The sequence below is a fragment of the Ipomoea triloba genome, chromosome 2 (assembly GCF_003576645.1).
Source record: "Ipomoea triloba cultivar NCNSP0323 chromosome 2, ASM357664v1".
Lineage (NCBI taxonomy): Eukaryota > Viridiplantae > Streptophyta > Magnoliopsida > Solanales > Convolvulaceae > Ipomoea > Ipomoea triloba.
Genome location: NC_044917.1, coordinates 753945 through 771180, shown reverse-complemented (window position 1 = coordinate 771180; position 17236 = coordinate 753945). Strand labels below are relative to the sequence as shown.

The 17236-nt window shown below is 36.5% G+C and overlaps 4 protein-coding genes across 6 annotated transcripts; 2 read left to right on the top strand and 2 right to left on the bottom strand.

Moving 5' to 3' along the window:
* Positions 1-224: 224 nt before the first annotated feature.
* Positions 225-4051, bottom strand: LOC116007728 (mini-ribonuclease 3). Of its 2 annotated transcripts, none has more exons than XM_031248465.1 (8): positions 3750-4051; positions 3492-3613; positions 3065-3154; positions 2486-2538; positions 2175-2277; positions 1647-1752; positions 1055-1128; positions 225-634 (listed from the first exon to the last, which is right to left on the bottom strand). In XM_031248465.1, the coding sequence occupies exons 1-7, from the start codon at positions 3964-3966 to the stop codon at positions 1097-1099; spliced, it is 723 nt and encodes a 240-aa protein (XP_031104325.1). In that variant the 5' UTR covers positions 3967-4051; the 3' UTR covers positions 225-634; positions 1055-1096. The 2 variants fall into 2 exon arrangements, with proteins under 2 accessions (XP_031104325.1, XP_031104324.1); XM_031248464.1 differs by having other exon boundaries at positions 1055-1140; positions 3750-4050.
* Positions 4052-5946: 1895 nt separating this feature from the next.
* On the top strand, positions 5947-9637 carry LOC116011228 (DEAD-box ATP-dependent RNA helicase 20). Its single transcript, XM_031250765.1, has 10 exons — positions 5947-6140; positions 6281-6537; positions 6978-7157; positions 7259-7420; positions 7559-7713; positions 7835-7927; positions 8332-8417; positions 8533-8759; positions 8935-9168; positions 9303-9637. Exons 1-10 carry the CDS (start codon positions 6085-6087, stop codon positions 9362-9364), a joined length of 1512 nt encoding a protein of 503 aa, XP_031106625.1. The 5' UTR covers positions 5947-6084; the 3' UTR covers positions 9365-9637.
* Positions 9638-10158: 521 nt separating this feature from the next.
* On the top strand, positions 10159-12539 carry LOC116009854. The gene is made up of 3 exons (XM_031249012.1): positions 10159-10315; positions 10434-10616; positions 12089-12539. The coding sequence occupies exons 1-3, from the start codon at positions 10273-10275 to the stop codon at positions 12385-12387; spliced, it is 525 nt and encodes a 174-aa protein (XP_031104872.1). The 5' UTR covers positions 10159-10272; the 3' UTR covers positions 12388-12539.
* On the bottom strand, positions 12467-15374 carry LOC116009853 (calcineurin B-like protein 3). Of its 2 annotated transcripts, none has more exons than XM_031249011.1 (10): positions 15089-15374; positions 14833-14992; positions 14626-14708; positions 13983-14042; positions 13774-13882; positions 13585-13637; positions 13369-13449; positions 13189-13301; positions 12855-12936; positions 12467-12757 (listed from the first exon to the last, which is right to left on the bottom strand). In XM_031249011.1, the coding sequence occupies exons 1-9, from the start codon at positions 15119-15121 to the stop codon at positions 12882-12884; spliced, it is 747 nt and encodes a 248-aa protein (XP_031104871.1). In that variant the 5' UTR covers positions 15122-15374; the 3' UTR covers positions 12467-12757; positions 12855-12881. The 2 variants fall into 2 exon arrangements, with proteins under 2 accessions (XP_031104871.1, XP_031104870.1); XM_031249010.1 differs by having other exon boundaries at positions 14821-14992; positions 15089-15372.
* Positions 15375-17236: the final 1862 nt, after the last annotated feature.

Below are 17236 nucleotides of genomic sequence, written 5' to 3'. Positions count from 1 at the left end.
CCATCCCCAAAAAAAAAAAAAAAAAAAAAAACATAAATAAATAAATTATTTTTTTGAAAAAATTATTAGTGATGGGCTAAAGGGGCCCACATCCCATTGTCTCCTTTCCGTCAAAGTATTGCCAGCTTCCACTGTTCACACATCACAAGACAGAGAGAGACACAACTACTACCCTCAGTTTAGGGAAAATTGTCACTCTAAACTAAGTTCCAAAGAAGTTAGAATAGAATTAACTGCAGCAGGAAATTCACTAATTGTGATTAAGCACTAAATATACATATAAACATTACCTGTCTCAGTAACTTGTAGTGTTGTTGTACTTTCTTTTACATGTCTATACCTCTGAAAATCCATCTAGGCATTACCCTATAAAGTCCACACACCACAGGGCAGCTTATGCATTCAATTATCAACTTGGCAAAGCTCTATGGAATTTTGTGATGAGTTATGCTTTCTACTAATTGGAAGGGGGAAATGAGTTAGCGGGCTTGCATGTAGATGATTCGTCGCAACATTTTTATATTTGGTCCTAATAATCTCGAACAAGCCTACTCTTGGATGTCCTCAGCTACTTTAAGATGATGCAGGTACCAATTTTATTCGCCGTTGTGGAGTTTTTGCCTGTCTATGATGGCTGCAAAAATGAAAACAAGGTAAGGGTAACATACACTACAAAACAAGTCAAATTAGTCTCTCTAAATTCAATTTTTTGGGTATTTTTACACAAAGCATCAATATATATCCTAATTGTTGGGAAATGATTAAAGGGATTACTTAAGCCTTAAGGAGTTGAGGCTTTTTCTTTGCCTTTCAGTTGTTTGATGCATAATAATTGTAAAAAGCAGGACCATCCTATCCTTGAGCATTCTATTTTTTTTAGTAAAATGGATATTAAGTTATTAACTATTAGTTTCGTGCTTTTCAAGCTAAGCTTTTGAGCACACATGCATCAAGTGTTATTACAAGCTCATGTAAGACAGAAACCTGAAAAGGTGAAAGGGAATAACAAGCTTGCTAGAGTCTCAAGAAACAATGTAGACGTGCTTAGACAAACCTGCTTCGTGATGTGGTAATCTATACATCTTTCCATATTTCTTCATGCTACTTGCTGGACGTCATTCTCCAAACCTGTACAATCACCTAGTCAAATTATATGCACTATGTCAATTTTATTATTTTCTCATTCTGAATTAACTAGGGCTGAACAAAAAGGGTAGCAATCGTTGAAAGAATATTATGGAGTGCCAAAGAGCCAGCCATATGGGAAAAAATACAACGCAGCAGTCCAGTGAAGATAAGAGGGAAATGATAAAAGACCATATTTTATAGGCAAGGATGCTTGACTACATGTTATCCAACTTTTATGATGCTAAACCTTTTTATAATAATTTCAAACAAAAACGATGTTAGGATTTGGTGCAATACAAGGAGATACTATAAATCCAGAGAAGATAGTGGATTTATTAAAAAAAAAAAAAAAAAAAAAAAAAAAAAAAAAAAAAAAAAAGAAGCATGAGTTACTCGGAGAAGTTAAAATGCATCTATCTAGAAGTCAGACTAACTAAACTTTTATAACATTATCACATAATATATATTAATTAGAAGTTCAGCTTATGCAGAAGTTTGGATGTTAAAAATGAACTTACCATTTATGTTCTCCAATATATGTTGGGACGAAGCTCCAGTGCAGAAACCTAACTTAAGCATGATCTCTTCAAGCCGCTGCATATTTGTCAGGTATAAGTAACCAATCTGCAAAAGAACATAACTTAATTACTTTAAGAAAAATAACATCATCTAAAGTATTACTCCAGAGTCCAGAAGGCTGCTGACAAGCATCAGAAGTATAAAAGAAGACTCACAAGACAATTGCTCTGAAAATTTATATCAGAGTCAGAAAAACAAGACGTATCATCAAGTACGAACTACATATTTAGTGCCAAGCAGCAGCAAGGGCCAGGAACTACTATACTAGTAAACCATAAAGTGGAAATATTCTCTCTAAATTTCTTTCAATCAAATTGCCAAACTGATAAGACTCGTTTGTATATAGCATGGATTTCATGAATTATAGTAAACATTTGATAGACTTAAAATATGTCAAGAGAAGTGCTCATTTATCAACATATTCATAATATCAAACATATTCTTTAAAGTTGATAGGAGGAACTAACAAGTGTTTCAAGTGATGATGCACTATTGTAAACAGCTACACCAGCACGTTTTTTAGTCCTTGTTTTACCAGAACCAACATTTTTCCCCCAACGAAGCACTCCCCTGAAAAATTGATAAATAAATAAAAAGGCTGTCAGCCTGTCATAGAATCTTGATTACTCTTCAGTGTTGAATACATAATAGATCATTAGATTGTCATAGGCTCATAGCATAACCTTGAAAGTTCCTTTTTCACCTGGAAAAACACAAACATGAAGTACATATCTGTGTGTGTTAATATTGAAAGATACCATACAAATACACTACTGACCTTTCTTCTCCTGATAAGAAGTTGTCATTGATAAGCTTCTGCAACATTGCATCCTGAAATACAGCAATAAAAGAATTCGCTATTTCCCCATTGAAGAGCTTTAGACACCAAATGAACTTATGAACATACATCCAACTAGTCTATCTCACATAACTGAACTTTAGAACACCCATAAGCAGTATAAAGTCACAAGAATAAGGAAGTAAATATCAGAGATTCTTTGGATTAGGTTGTAATATGAATACCTCTTGAAATAAAACCGTGCTAAAATGGAAACTATTCATGAGCAACTGAACAAGGTTTGAGAAGGAGTAACTAGGCAATATGAATATCAAAGTGAAGGATACATAAGCAGTAAACACTGTACCAAGAAGATATAAGTGCTCATCAGTGGAGAACACAAGTTCAGGGAGATAATGAGCAAATGGAGATGCATTTGATAGAAAAGAAGTTACTGATGGAAATAATCAGGTAAATGGTCAAATTATCAAATTCAGTGTAAACCACAGTCCCCCCAGTCCCTGGAGCCAGAATCACAATAAGTATATAAAATGTTAAATCATGAAAGAATAGCCATACTTGAGCCTCACAACGAACTACTGCCATCACACGCTTATTGTGTTCTTCAATGTTCAGTGGTGGGAACAAAAAGTGCCTTCGAGCATATAACTGCAAACAGGAGTACATTCAAAGCAAGATTTACAAAAATATGCTGCAGTATACATTTAAATTTAATTAAGCATCTTACTCAGTGGAAACTATGTAAGAATCATACAGAAAATTTGCACTAAGTCACTAACTAGAGCGAATTAGCTTGCTTTTATCAATAGCAGGCTTTTATGCTCACTGGTAATTAAGTAATTTGGTATTATCAACTAAACTATGAGATCCTTTTTGGGATTTTGCCATCATTTTCCTCACCCTAATTTCCTATTGTGCACATAAAATCACATAATTCCTTATCTTTGAAATTGTGCCAACTGAGCTAAAAGGCTAAAATGCACACCTCGAAGATGCAATCTCCGATGTAAGCCAGTGATGCTGCATTGAAAGCTGACCGAGGCTTCTCCACTTTGGGCGGATTCGGCAACCATGTCTCATATCCCAAATATGTTTCAGGAAATTTGCCTATTACCTCAAATCATTAGCATGAATTAATAGCTAGAACGAATAATAATCCAAACACAACCATATAGGAATGTATCTACTAGATCATAGGAATATAGAACAGCGAAGTTTGAGGTAAGCGGATAGTAGTTAGTACCGTTTTTCGGTCTAGGAACGTCGCGTCTAAGGAGGTATGAAATTGATATCTCCGGACGGTTGTTTGCGGTGGAAATGGAAGCTGGCGATGCAAGAGGAAGTGCGTCGGAGCTTTTGGGATAGGTGCGGTGAGGGTTGTAAGAGAGTCTTTGCTTTGTGTCCACTGAAGAGGCCCTCACCATCGGCGAGAGAGATAGCACGGGGAAAGCAATAGCCATGGCTTCGGGGTTTTAGGCGCGCAAGCAAAATCTCAGCTTTTGGGATAGGGCGGATAGGCGCGGACCGTGGGGGCATGGCTTATTTTGTGCAACAATTGAGTCTCTAATCTTTTTATCATTTTTTTTTTAAGAATAATATTCTAATAAGCTACCAAATTGCCCCCAAAAATATTATTTAACCATTTAACCCCCCCCCCCACCCCCCAAAAAAAAAAAAAAAACAAAACATAAATGGGTCATTAAGAATCTAAAATTATACCATTAAATTAAAATTGACCTACTTTATTGGTATAAGCTAACAATTTATCATGACAGTTGTTGCCTTCAGACAGACTGTAGAGCTATCAAATAAGTGGATTAGTCTGGAGTCAGGTATTGACCCGACATGTTTGGGTCAGTCCGCTTAATCCATTTGCTACAAAAGTCAGACTATAAATAACATGTTTTAATTTTTGACCCATGGTCAGTCATACTATAATTGGCCAGTTGACCTGTACAATTTTTTAATGATTATATATATATATAGAGAGAGAGAGTCATTACAATATTATTGCGTTTTATCACCTTTATCGACGTGTCATGGTCCTGTCTAACGACTTATCCAATTATTACGTCAGTAATTTATCCAATATGTATCATTAAGACCATGTTTTGTATAAGGGCATAACTCATTAGGTTTTGGACAAACAAGTGTTTATATGGTTGCTTAATGAGGGGTTGTGATACCGAAAAATGTCATAGAAATCTAAGACGTGTTGATAAATTATACAATGAGACTTAATTATGAGATGTTAATCAAGTTGACCAATTATAATCCATTGCGATTATGATCAATGATGATATCAGTGTAAAAGACCAACCAACTAAACCAAATGAATTTATGACGGAAGGTTTAATGCAAGATGTCATTAATGAGTGGATATGTTTGTTTCATTCAAAGCTAGTGACTATTAGTCTCACTACAAAGTTGTAGGCAATTTAGTTTATATTATCTTTTGTTATGTTTGGATCCAAAGGAGGGAAGAGTCCCTGTGTCTATGTTTAGCACTTTCATACAACACCACTATTTTTCATCCACGTGCTCCAACTCTATCTTCCTCAATCATATGAACTATCTCAAGCGTAGGATCGCTAATCTCTTGTCACGAGTCATTTTGATTGAGAGCGCTATTGGCAAGGGAGTTTGTCACTGTGTTCTGTTCGCGAAAGACATGCCGGAAGGTGTCTATCCAACATCAACTCACCATATATTTGCACTTGTCAGTGATATTCCTCAAAAATCTCCTGGGTATCGCGACACCTTTAATCCATTATATAATCCCCTTTGATTCACTTTGGATACTTCAAAAGGAAGAGTCACATAATTGTCTTCGAGATAGAATAAATAATATCAAATAATTAATTGAAGTGCATAATTAGTTTGATAATTATAAAATTTTAAGTTCGGCTATTGCCCTACTCTAGTCCTTATCCTTCTGATGGTGTAAATGTAAACGGGGGTACGGATTTACACCACGTGTGTTGTTTGATTGTGTATGATGTAGTGTATGGATCGGTATATGGATGAATACAGGGAGAAGGGGAAAGGAAGCCATGGCTTCCTTCTTGGAGAAGAAGAGAGAAGAACGAGAGAGAGAGGCCGAGAGGCAAGGGATCCCCGGATGCCATTACAGTGGAGGGTCAGGTCCTTTATATAGGAATAGGACCTGACCCTTCAGGAATATAATATTCCCCAAAGGTCACTCGCCCTTTAACAATTTCTAAGGGACACCCGATCTTTTAGGGATACAATAATACACGGACTATATACATTGTACTTCTACAGTAGTCCCTGGGGGTTTTTACCCATCACCTTCGTAGGAGTTTGGGGAAAAAGGAAAAAAAAAAAAAAACAGTGCAAAGTGCAAAAAAAGAAATTGCAATTTTAACGTGCCGTACACATCAATTAATTACTTCATATCGACATACCGTCCAAACGGACCAAACGTCACCACATATACATAGCTCACTGCTGGGGCGACCGTAGTACACGGAAGAGCCCTCTCTTTAAACCATCGATATCCCTCGCCGGAACCTTCTGTCTTCGTTTTCCTGACCTTGCAGTCAACAATACGTTCAATGAGTAGATACGATAGCCGCGCGGCGGACCCCGGGTCGTATCGCGACCGGCGAAGGTAAAACCCTAGCTAAACAATCACCAATTGCATCCTCAGTGTCTCTGTAATTTGAATTTTGTCATTTTAGCCTGAACGAAACTAGAATTACGAGGGAATCGTTGTAATGTTTGCTTATTTCATATGGGGATGTTTCTCAGCGACTCTGGCTTTGGCGGTGGATCGACATACCGGTCATCTTCAGCAAGTAGGAAAGACTATGAGGGCAGTGAGTCGCCTCGGAAATTGGATTTAGACGGGTTGACCCCGTTTGAGAAGAATTTCTATGTCGAGTCACGGTCAGTTGCGGCAATGACGGACAGCGAGGTGGAGGAGTATAGGCGGCGACGGGAGATAACGGTAGAAGGCCGTGATGTGCCGAAACCTGTGAAGAGCTTCAGTGACGTGGGGTTTCCAGGTATACACTTCTGAGTTCTGAACACAATGTAAATTTTCCCAAGTGGGAGCTTGTTGTAAAGTATAGAACTAGGAGTACAAGGTAAAGCACAAGTGAGACACAAGTTGTGCTTTCTGAATCAATTAGCGAATCCTTGTTGCAAACTGATTTGCGTGGTGTACTGGGATGTGCAATTTGGAAGAATTAAGCTTACACACAAGACATCCAAGGCTATTCAGTAATTATATTTGCAAATTGCAATAGACTAGTCATTGCACTATGTAAAAATATCCTTTTTGCTGATAGTTCATAAAAGAATCTCTTAATTATATTCACACTAATTACAACTATAAATTGCAGTTGTTCTTGACTATTCAGAGCCAGTTGGTTCATTTACCAAATACCAAATACCAAATAGTTCTTCCTAATCACTATATTTCCTTCCCATGTAATATTTTCAGAATATGTTTTGAAAGAAATTGAGAAGGCTGGCTTTACTGAGCCTACACCTATTCAATCTCAAGGATGGCCTATGGCCTTGAAGGGCCGTGATCTCATTGGTATTGCAGAAACAGGTTCAGGGAAGACACTAGCGTATCTGCTACCTGCAATTGTGCATGTCAATGCTCAACCATTTTTAGGTATTTATTGTTTTTCAGTATATCCCAATGACATTGCCACACTTGTCTATTAGCTACAGTGACTTAATTCTTGATGTAACATTACTTCTTATGGTATAAAGCGCAAGGAGATGGTCCTATTGTCCTAGTCTTAGCTCCAACTCGTGAGCTTGCTGTTCAAATCCAACAAGAATCTACTAAATTTGGTGCCTCATCAAAGATTAAGAGCACTTGCATATATGGAGGGGTTCCAAAGGGGCCCCAAGTTCGTGATCTTCAGAAAGGTAGGTGGTGATCTGCTCAAGACTTTACTTCTATCTCGTGATGTGATGGATCGGGTATATCCTAGCTTCTTCCATTCTCAATTTATATTCTTATTTAAAACCTAATAGATACACATATAATATGTTAATTTGCTGCAGGTGTTGAGATTGTTATTGCTACACCTGGAAGATTGATTGACATGTTAGAATCTCATCACACAAACTTGCGTAGGGTTACATATCTTGTATTGGATGAAGCTGATCGTATGCTGGACATGGGCTTTGAACCTCAGATCAGAAAAATTGTTTCACAGGTTTGTTTATAATAGAAACTTCATCCATTGGGATAGATCTTACGATGATGTGTGTGTGTGTGAGAGAGAGAGTATACAGTTTTCGGTCACCTGGAACTCTGAATTTGGTTGTGTTGTGCAGATACGGCCAGATCGTCAAACTCTGTACTGGAGTGCTACATGGCCCAAGGAAGTTGAGCAACTTGCTAGGCAATTCCTATATAATGCATATAAAGTAAGTTTTCTTTCAAGTTTCAAATTTATGATGGTTACTGTGTTTTGACTACAAATTTACTCCAGAGGGTTTTTTATTATCCATGATTCCTCCATATTAAATCCCCTGCTGTGTAGTTCAGGTAAATTAGGTCTATATCATCTACATCATCATAATCTCACTTGATATGTCATTTAGGAACTGTTTGATATTGGTACTTCTATTAGTTATTTATGACAGTTTATTCGTTGGTAAGGAATTACATTTCATAGAAATTTGTTTTTACAGCTTCATATTATTAGTTACAGCTTCTTTATTATTCTACATAAAAACTATGATTGCATGAAAGTACAATTTGTTCACAGCTGTGCCTTTACTTGTCATTGTTATCCTTCCCTTTACTTTTATCCTTTTATTCTGCTCAGGTGATTATTGGTTCGGAAGATCTGAAAGCTAATCATGCAATTCGCCAGCATGTGGAAATTGTCTCAGAAAGCCAAAAATATAACAAGTAGGGTTTTCACTGACCTACTCGTTGTTTGATCGGTTAAAGCTTTTGACAAATATGCTTTTCATCTGTTTGGATTGTTGATTTAAACTAAAGCTAAATTTCTTTGTAACCTCAGATTAGTGAAGTTGTTGGAGGACATTATGGATGGTAGCAGAATTCTGATATTTATGGACACTAAAAAAGGTTGTGATCAAACAACTCGGCAATTGCGGATGGATGGTTGGCCTGCACTTTCAATTCATGGTGATAAGAGCCAAGCAGAAAGAGATTGGGTCCTCTCAGAATTCAAAGCTGGCAAGAGTCCCATAATGACAGCTACAGATGTTGCTGCTCGAGGCTTAGGTATATCTTGCACTAACAATCTCAATGGTAGTCCTTTCTGTAATTTTGTTTCAGTTTTGTCACAGTTAAGTGTAAAGAAAGTATAACCCCCCTGTCAGTTTATGAGAAAATTTCTGGAAAGAAATTTGTAGTTGTTATCTTGTTGATATTCATTTTATTGTTTGGCTGCTTGCAGATGTGAAGGATGTTAAATATGTCATCAACTACGACTTCCCAGGATCCCTTGAGGACTATGTTCATCGAATTGGTCGGACAGGAAGAGCAGGTGCCAAAGGAACAGCTTACACGTTCTTCACAGCTGCAAATGCCAGATTTGCAAAAGATCTTATTCATATTCTTCAGGAGGCTGGGCAGAAGGTCAGTCCTGAACTGGCAGCCATGGGACGCGGTGCTCCTCCTCCTCCTCCAGGTTGGTCTTATCATCCCTTTTAATTATCATTTACAGTAGGAAAGGGACATGTTATAATACCTCAAACTCGCATTTGTTAATTATTGCTTTAGCTTGTTCTTCCACATTGGGTAACAGTTTTCGATTAATTATAGGAGGCCATGGCGGTTTCCGAGATCGTGGCCGAGGTTATGGAGGTGGTCGCCGGTGGAATTGAGGTTGAGCTGATGGATTTCCATTACAATCACCTGCAAATTGGCACATCACCTGATGGGTATCCACCCAAGCTATCACTAGGACGAAGACTCTGTTATCTCATTTTTGTTTGGGGCATCTTATTTCAGGGGAGTTGATGGATACCTTAGTTATGAAGACTCATTTATCTTTCTTGTATCATATTTGACCCTTTGTATTTCGATCAAGTGAAACATTAACGAATTTTTATTTATATTTTAATAGCGAGTAGACTTTGTTTTCTGATTGCTTTCAAGAAAGATATTCGTTTTTTCTCTTTTTAGTTTAATTCAAAGAAACATATAATTAATTATAAATGAACAACTTCCCTATCTAGTTAGTAAGTAACAAGTTCAATGACATATTTAAGTATTTAACTCCTGTGTAAGCTGTCGTATGTTTATTGGTTTATTGGTAAGGTCAGGATGTGAAATTTATCTTTTATCTATTAAGGTCAAACTCTTTGAGAGCGACAATCATAGTGCTATTAACATTTTTATTTTTCATTCATTAGTATATTATAATATAATTCTAAAATAAAACTTATAAATTTACAAGTAATTTAAAAAGAATAAGAAGAAAAACAAATACGGAGTAAATATTTTTTTTTTTTTGAAAACCGGAGTAAATATTTTTTTTTTTACTCTTTGAAAAAAAAAATTACCGCGTAGCCAATTAGCCATAGGGATTGAAAGTTGAAAGAGGGTGGAAAGACAGTTAGAAAGTAACTCAGAACGACTGCGTTTCACTTCAGATATACCGTATACGTTCATTTGGGTGAGATGAAATGGAAGTCGTGAGAGTGACGGTAGAAGGCGGCTGACGATCTCCTGTGAGCAGAGTGAAGGGCGAATCTGTATCAAAAGAAGAAGCGTGCGAGAAGGAAGAAGAATGAGTGAGGGGACGAAGCTCTATATGAACAAGCCTAAGAAATGTAAGTATTATGAATTACTACACTGTAATAATTTTTTTTTATACTAATCCAAATTTAATCAATCGCTATGATGATTAATCCATCACTTTGTCTCTATATGTACACGTATGTATTACAGCGCAGCTGAAGCAAAAAGCATCTTCTACTCAAACACCTTCATCGTCGTCGTCGTCGATGGCGTCGTCAACTTCAACGGCGGCGACTAAGCCCGCACCACCTTCTCCGCCGGCAAAGGAACCGTTCCTTCGGCGTTACAGGTTCATGTTGCCTATGCTCTTGGCCGTTAATCTCTCTATCGGAGGTTCCTCTTCCACCTCTCTCTTTCATTTGATTTTCTGCGTATGTGAATTTTTCCATGTGATATGAAGTTAATTGTATTCCGGAAGTTTTGAGACTTTGTAATAGATCAGTGCTTGTTAATTTACACTTTTAGTGTTTGTTGACTAGGTTCAATAGCATTAGGTTTGATGGCATGTTTTTCTGCCTACTATTAGGCAAAATTGAATTGAATGAAATCTGTTCTGAGTTAGCTTCTGTAGATCCCATTGGACTTCTTTGTGTTTTTAAAGGGTGCATATTTTTTAAATCAGTGTTCTTAAAAAGGATAAACCATGAAATTTGTTTGTTTTACCTTGTTTACCTCTTTGTCTGCTTTAGATGCAGTTAATGTTCTTTGTTGAATCTGCTGCCCTGTAAATTTCATTCTTGCTTAGTGTTTCTAGACCTTACAAGCAGTTGTGGTTTAATTGGCTGATCATCTACTAATGTTAGAAGCTAACAAAGAATGTGAATATTCTATGTAAAGGAAATGTATGTGGTTTTTGAATTTTGAATCATCAGGAATTTATTTGCTATAATAGTATTTATTGATTTAGTGGACAAATGAATTCAATAAAACTGATTTGCATAATATTTACCTTGTTATGTGAACACTGTATTAAGGGATGAACTCTGGCGTCTATTTGGATTCATCTTTTACACAGAATGTTGTCCATCCAGAGCTGAACTCTGCTATCAAATTTTCCTTAAAGTCAATGTCTTTGGGGGAGGATGCTTAATGCACCATCCTAAACCTATCTTCCTTGATTTCTTCCCCGTGTTGTCAATGTGCTATTATTAACTAGGTAAGTGAAGAACTTACAAATTTATGATTTCTATTTGGAGCTTTCACTTAGAAGTTAGACTTCACTAAAGACGGGAATTATGTGGGACCTCAACCTTGTTCCATATATTTGTTCTTAGGCCAGCATAGTAAATATATCTGCATGATATCTGAATCCGGCTGAATTGACAAGTAGAAATTCCTTCCAGTGACTTTGTGCCACTTAAGCTTGATAGTCTCCTTTTCATCATTGCCTTGTATTAGCGTCTAGTGTTTGACTTAAAACCTCTTACGGGAACATACTACCATTGTAAAGTAAAAGTTTTTTTTTGGAACTTTTGTCTCTGTAGTCCAAATGATGCGCCTGATTAACAATAATTCTCATATGGGGATGGTTTGGAGAAGAGTTGCCTGTGCTATGATGTTTACTCCTCCATAAGACTTCTTGCTTCAATTTGTGTTGCCTTTATACATTCCATAACATTATCAATTATTATGTATACTGCTTGTGGTTGTATCTATATCAGTGTGACAGTTGTATCTTTGCAATTTGTTTAAGGCTGCCGCAGTTTTCTTGAACTATTTCTTGGGAAGTTATTCAACCTTTTCTTATTTATTTACTCATCTTTATATCTTCATGGTAAAATGGCTTGATTTCGCACAATTTGTAGCCTACCTTTACATGAGGACAAAAAATAAAGACCCCATCATAGAAATGGAAGAAGTTCCTAGTGCTCCCGTGGTGACTGCTACCGAATCTACTAAAATTGCCGAGAAGCTTGTCACTCCACCCGTAGTGCAGCCTGTTATGGAACCAATATCAGATAATGATAAGCGTGAGATATTCAAGTGGATACTGGAAGAGAAAAGAAAGCTGAAGCCAAAAGATCCTGAAGAGAAAAGACGCATTGATGAGGAAAAAGCCATTCTTAAACAGGTCATTCGAGCCAAGTCCATCCCGAGTTTGTAAGTATCAAATAAACATAATCCATGGAAATTTATCGCCCGAATTTGATGAAGTTTGGAAGTTAACAGGCTGATTTGATTTTTCTTCAGATTGTACTTTCTGTTGAACACTCCTTTCTATTATGTTGGTTGTGTAGTAATGTTTCAATTTTACTTCTGAGAGCTTTCATCACAAATCATATTAGAAATTGGCATGATAACCTTTGTCCCTCTTGCAAAGTTATGAATTCTGGAAGTATATAAAAATTAAATTGAACAAAATAATTCAATACATAAACCTCCCAAACACTACAATCTCTAAACAATTGGACATTTTAATCCTTTCTGCATTCAGTCCGATGCTTTACCCGCAATCCTGCATTTTCATCAATGGCCTGTGAAAGTGTGAAACACATTAGACTGCTCCACATAACACATATATGAGAGAGAGAGAGAGAGAAAGAGAGAGAGAGAAGAAGAAGAAGAAGATACCTTCATCAATGCATGGATGGTGTGACTTCAGTCATCAACTTCAGTGTTGAATATAAAACTAGGGAACACTGTAGTTACATCTCTGCAGGCAAATACAACCAGTCGGAAACACTGAGAAACTCCTCGAGAATTAGTCAATCATGATGAGATTAGGCTTTCTCGCATAACCTTTTAATGTACCCAGGTAGAGAAAATACTCAAAATAGTATGGACTATGGAGTAATAATCTCCATCTTTTTGGTTCTAAGTAGTTCAATATATTGGATGTTTAGTCTTTCCAATGAGATTAACTTGATCATAAGTAATTACAAGTGTGAAGGGGAGAGCACATTACTTGAGCTGAGAAAGAGTCATATTCTTCAACAGAGTCGGGTGCCTAGCAACGAGGGTTCTCCAATCGTCTTTGTTGATCTTACCATCCATATCACTGTCGGCATCCTCAAATGTCTGCAAAAGAGAATCACCATCAGCTTGTTGCAGAAATATACGCAGAAAACACTAGAGAAAATCTTGCCTTTTCTATAATGGCTTCAAGAGCATCGCTTGACAGAGATACACCGGTCTCCTTTAAGATGGCAACCACCATTTTTCTGACCTAACAACTGATTACCGTTAGTGACATGCTACAATCAATGTTATTGTTCTAGGCAAATGTCATCAAACTACTAAGTAGCATACTCAGCTAAGGTTTTCGACAAAACTAGGTTCGTTTGTTCATGAATATACTCACTTCGTCTGGGCCAATGTATCCAGTTTGCCTCAAATCATACAGCTCGAACGCAACTGCCAGAATCCAGACACAAATGTAGTGTTAATGTAAAGAACGCCATGCCATTGAAAAGCGTCTGGATCCCAGCCAATACTAATGTGCTTTCGCCCTTTCATCGGGGCATGATGGTAGGGCTATTCCAATACTTACAATCAATCTTTTTCTCCATTGGAGTATTGGGATGGAATATACTCAGTGTGTGGACAAACTCATCGAACTCAATGACTCCATTTCTCTTCTCATCGAAAAGATCAAATACCTAGATTGAAGACAAACATCAACAGAAAATTGATAAAGAAAACTTCCTCAGCAAATTGAGAAAAGTTCAGAGTCTACGTTTCTATGCCCCAAGAATGTACCCTATCCAGCATAATGTTCTCCCTCGTATTTGTATTGAAGAGTGCCAGCTGAAATGCCTCCTTCAAAGTTTGGACAGGAAAATCAAGGATGAAACACAAATCATTACATCATGTATGACAGTAAGAAGCCATGATTATCAAAATCTTGCAATGATATACATACACTCAATCAATCAAGATTCTAACAGCATACATGCAGATCAGATATGCACAAACTATAAACTCATTGAAGCCAGTCACAAGCATGTCATTCAAATCTCTCCAAATCATCATACACTGCAGCTGATCTTAACATTGTTATGGTTTAGTAGTTCACTTTAAACTGGGAAGGACACATGATTAACCTTCCATGATAAAGCAAAATGTGCATTCGTGCATAAATCAGACAATGTTTCTTCAGTAACACGAGGAAAACCCGCAGCTGCTACCTGAGATTGAGCATTGGTAAATGCCACCTTGTGGCCATAGCCAGCAAAGTACCACAAGAATATAAACTACCCTAGGTTACCCATAGCTGACCAGCTTGGCTCAAACCAAAAAAGGCCTATAGGCCGCTCCAACTAGGAGTCGAACTTGTAATAAATTCTACTTTGCAAAGAGGGAAGCTGCAATCTCAGAATCTAAGCAAGTGTTCCAAGAATACCTTGTGTATGCGGCCATCATCAAACACTGAACTGCTCAGCTTCTTGTAAAGCTCATACAATGCCTCGATTTCATTAACCGAAACTGTGTAACATTCAGCATATATTCCAAAAATTAGACCCTTAAACCTCTGATTTCAAATTCATTATTCGAGAATCATACTGCATTAGCATATTCAAAGAAAAGGAAGTAGTACAAGGGGAGTTACGAGAGAGGCGAGCAAGATGATTGAGAGAGTAACAGAGCTTATCGGAATGGTGGCGGAAATTGAAGCAACCGGCTAAGCTGAAGAAGAAAGCCCTAACCAGAGCGATGAATGGCGTGAACACCGCCGTGCACAGGTTGAGCGAACTTGATCCTCTCCGTCTCTGCGCCCAAAGAAACCACAATTCTCAAAATGAAATCGCCTAAAAGCAAAGAATCTCAGGTAAGATAGAATTGAAAATGTGAGCTTTTTTTTTTACCCAGGAAGATGAACTAGAACCAGAACGATTCATTCCCTATCTGGTATGGCGCAGAAGAACAGTCACATTCAATGTTGTTGTTGAAGTTTTTTCACAGTTAGTGTTTTACAGAGACCAACAGGGGGTTGTGGACAAGAATGAGACACTGACACTCTGACTGGAAGATAAACTGATATACATTGGTGAGCATTGCGCAATCAATCATAGGCATCTGTCCAGCATACCTGCAATTATTGTCATGGAAGTTGAGGAGAAAGGTGGGGTTGGGGTAGAAGACCTGGATAATCTCAAAACCGCACAAATGATATTTTGTTTGTCTTGGATCAATTTTCACGCGTTACTTGTGAGAAATAATTACAACATTTTTGTTTTTATTCATTTTTGCATTGATAAACTCGCAAGGATGTGTTTGGAAATTCGGGAAATTATTTTCTGCGTTTTCACTTTCTAGTGTTTGGATACGCTTGAAAAATTCAGTAGAAAATATATTTTCTGTTGACTGAAAAAAATATCTCATTTTGACTAAAAATGACTTTCGCTAAATTTTGATAGAAGTCATTTTCAGACCAAACCTACATCAACAAACGATTATGAAGACTTCTAGACTAAGGTCGATGATTTCCGGCGGACTGGTTTCCGGTGGAGACAAGTAATACTAGTCTCCGCCGGAAACCATCCTTTATTGTTGTTGTTGTTGTCTTTTAAATTTTTATAAATACAATTATTTTTAATATTATAATAAATATTTTTATATTTTAAATAAAATAATTAAAATTCTTAATTATACAATTATACTCATTTTCTAGAAAAATGAACCAAACACATCAAAACAGTTTTTCCAGAATGCAACTAAACACTGAAAAAAAAATTAAATATTTTATGAAAAATGACTCATTTTCCTAGTTTTCAAACTGAACCTTAGGCTGTCGTCTATAACTAAATGGCTTAAATTAAGAAAGCTAGTGAGTTGTTCCCGTTGAGAATCTAACTTGTAAAATCGTGATTATCACTTATTATCTCAATAGTCTAATCAACTTGGTTGGAGTTGCTATCACATTTGTTTTATTCTTGTTAAATATGAACGGAGGACTAATCATGATTGGACAGTTATTTAACCATGGAGGATTAACCGATTGTTTGTGCCTATCTTTACAAGTTCTTTAATATTTGTTTTTAGTGAAAACTCTTTAAGTGTGTTGTAAGATTAGACTACTTGTATTGAGCTTTGGTCTATAATTTGCATCAAGAAATTTTTGGACAAGCGTGCATGGTTCTCAACAGGGCCGGCCCTGGGCATGTCTGTCCAGGGCCTTTGCACAGGGCTCCCAATTTTTTGGGGGCCCCATATATTAAAAAAAAAAATTATAAGTACACAGACACAGTACACAACTTATTGGCAATCATTATTGCATGGACTGTGTGGACCATAAATAAAAAGTACATTTTTAATATACTAAAAGTATATTATTTTTGTATATAAAGTACATTATTTAAATATTAAAAGTACATTATTTTTTATATATTATCAAATAATGTACTTTTAATATAAAAATAATATACTTTTAGTATAATAAAAATGCACTTTTTATTTTTGGTCCATGCAATAATTTGCCACTGGCGGTTCCTAATTTATAATATTAAGAATGACAATTCCCAAATCAATTACTCCGAGAGCAATTATTAGCATATATGATATATTATTACCATTTTTAATTTATTGCCTAGTATGCCTACACAGTATCTCAAAAGGGAGCTTTGAAAAAATCATTACAAAAGAAACTCAAATTCGTAGAAAAAGACAATTTGACGAGAGACTCAACGGATTAGCTTTAATCTTCATTGAAAATGAGATTTTGGAAGAAGTTGATATCAAAAGTTTGGTTGCAATTTTGCTTCTAAATGTGCATTGGTGCATGTCACTTTTTAAATGAAATTTTATATAATATTTATATTTTGACACAACTTTTTGAACAACTATTTTTTTATATAAAAATTACTTGAAAAAAGGGGCCCAAATTAAGATATTGCACAAGACCCCAAGGTTTATTGGAACGCCCTAGTTCTCAATAGATATTATTGGCGACTAGCTTCTAATATTTAGCAAAAATTATTCATATTAAATATAACATTTGTAGTCGATTGTTGACA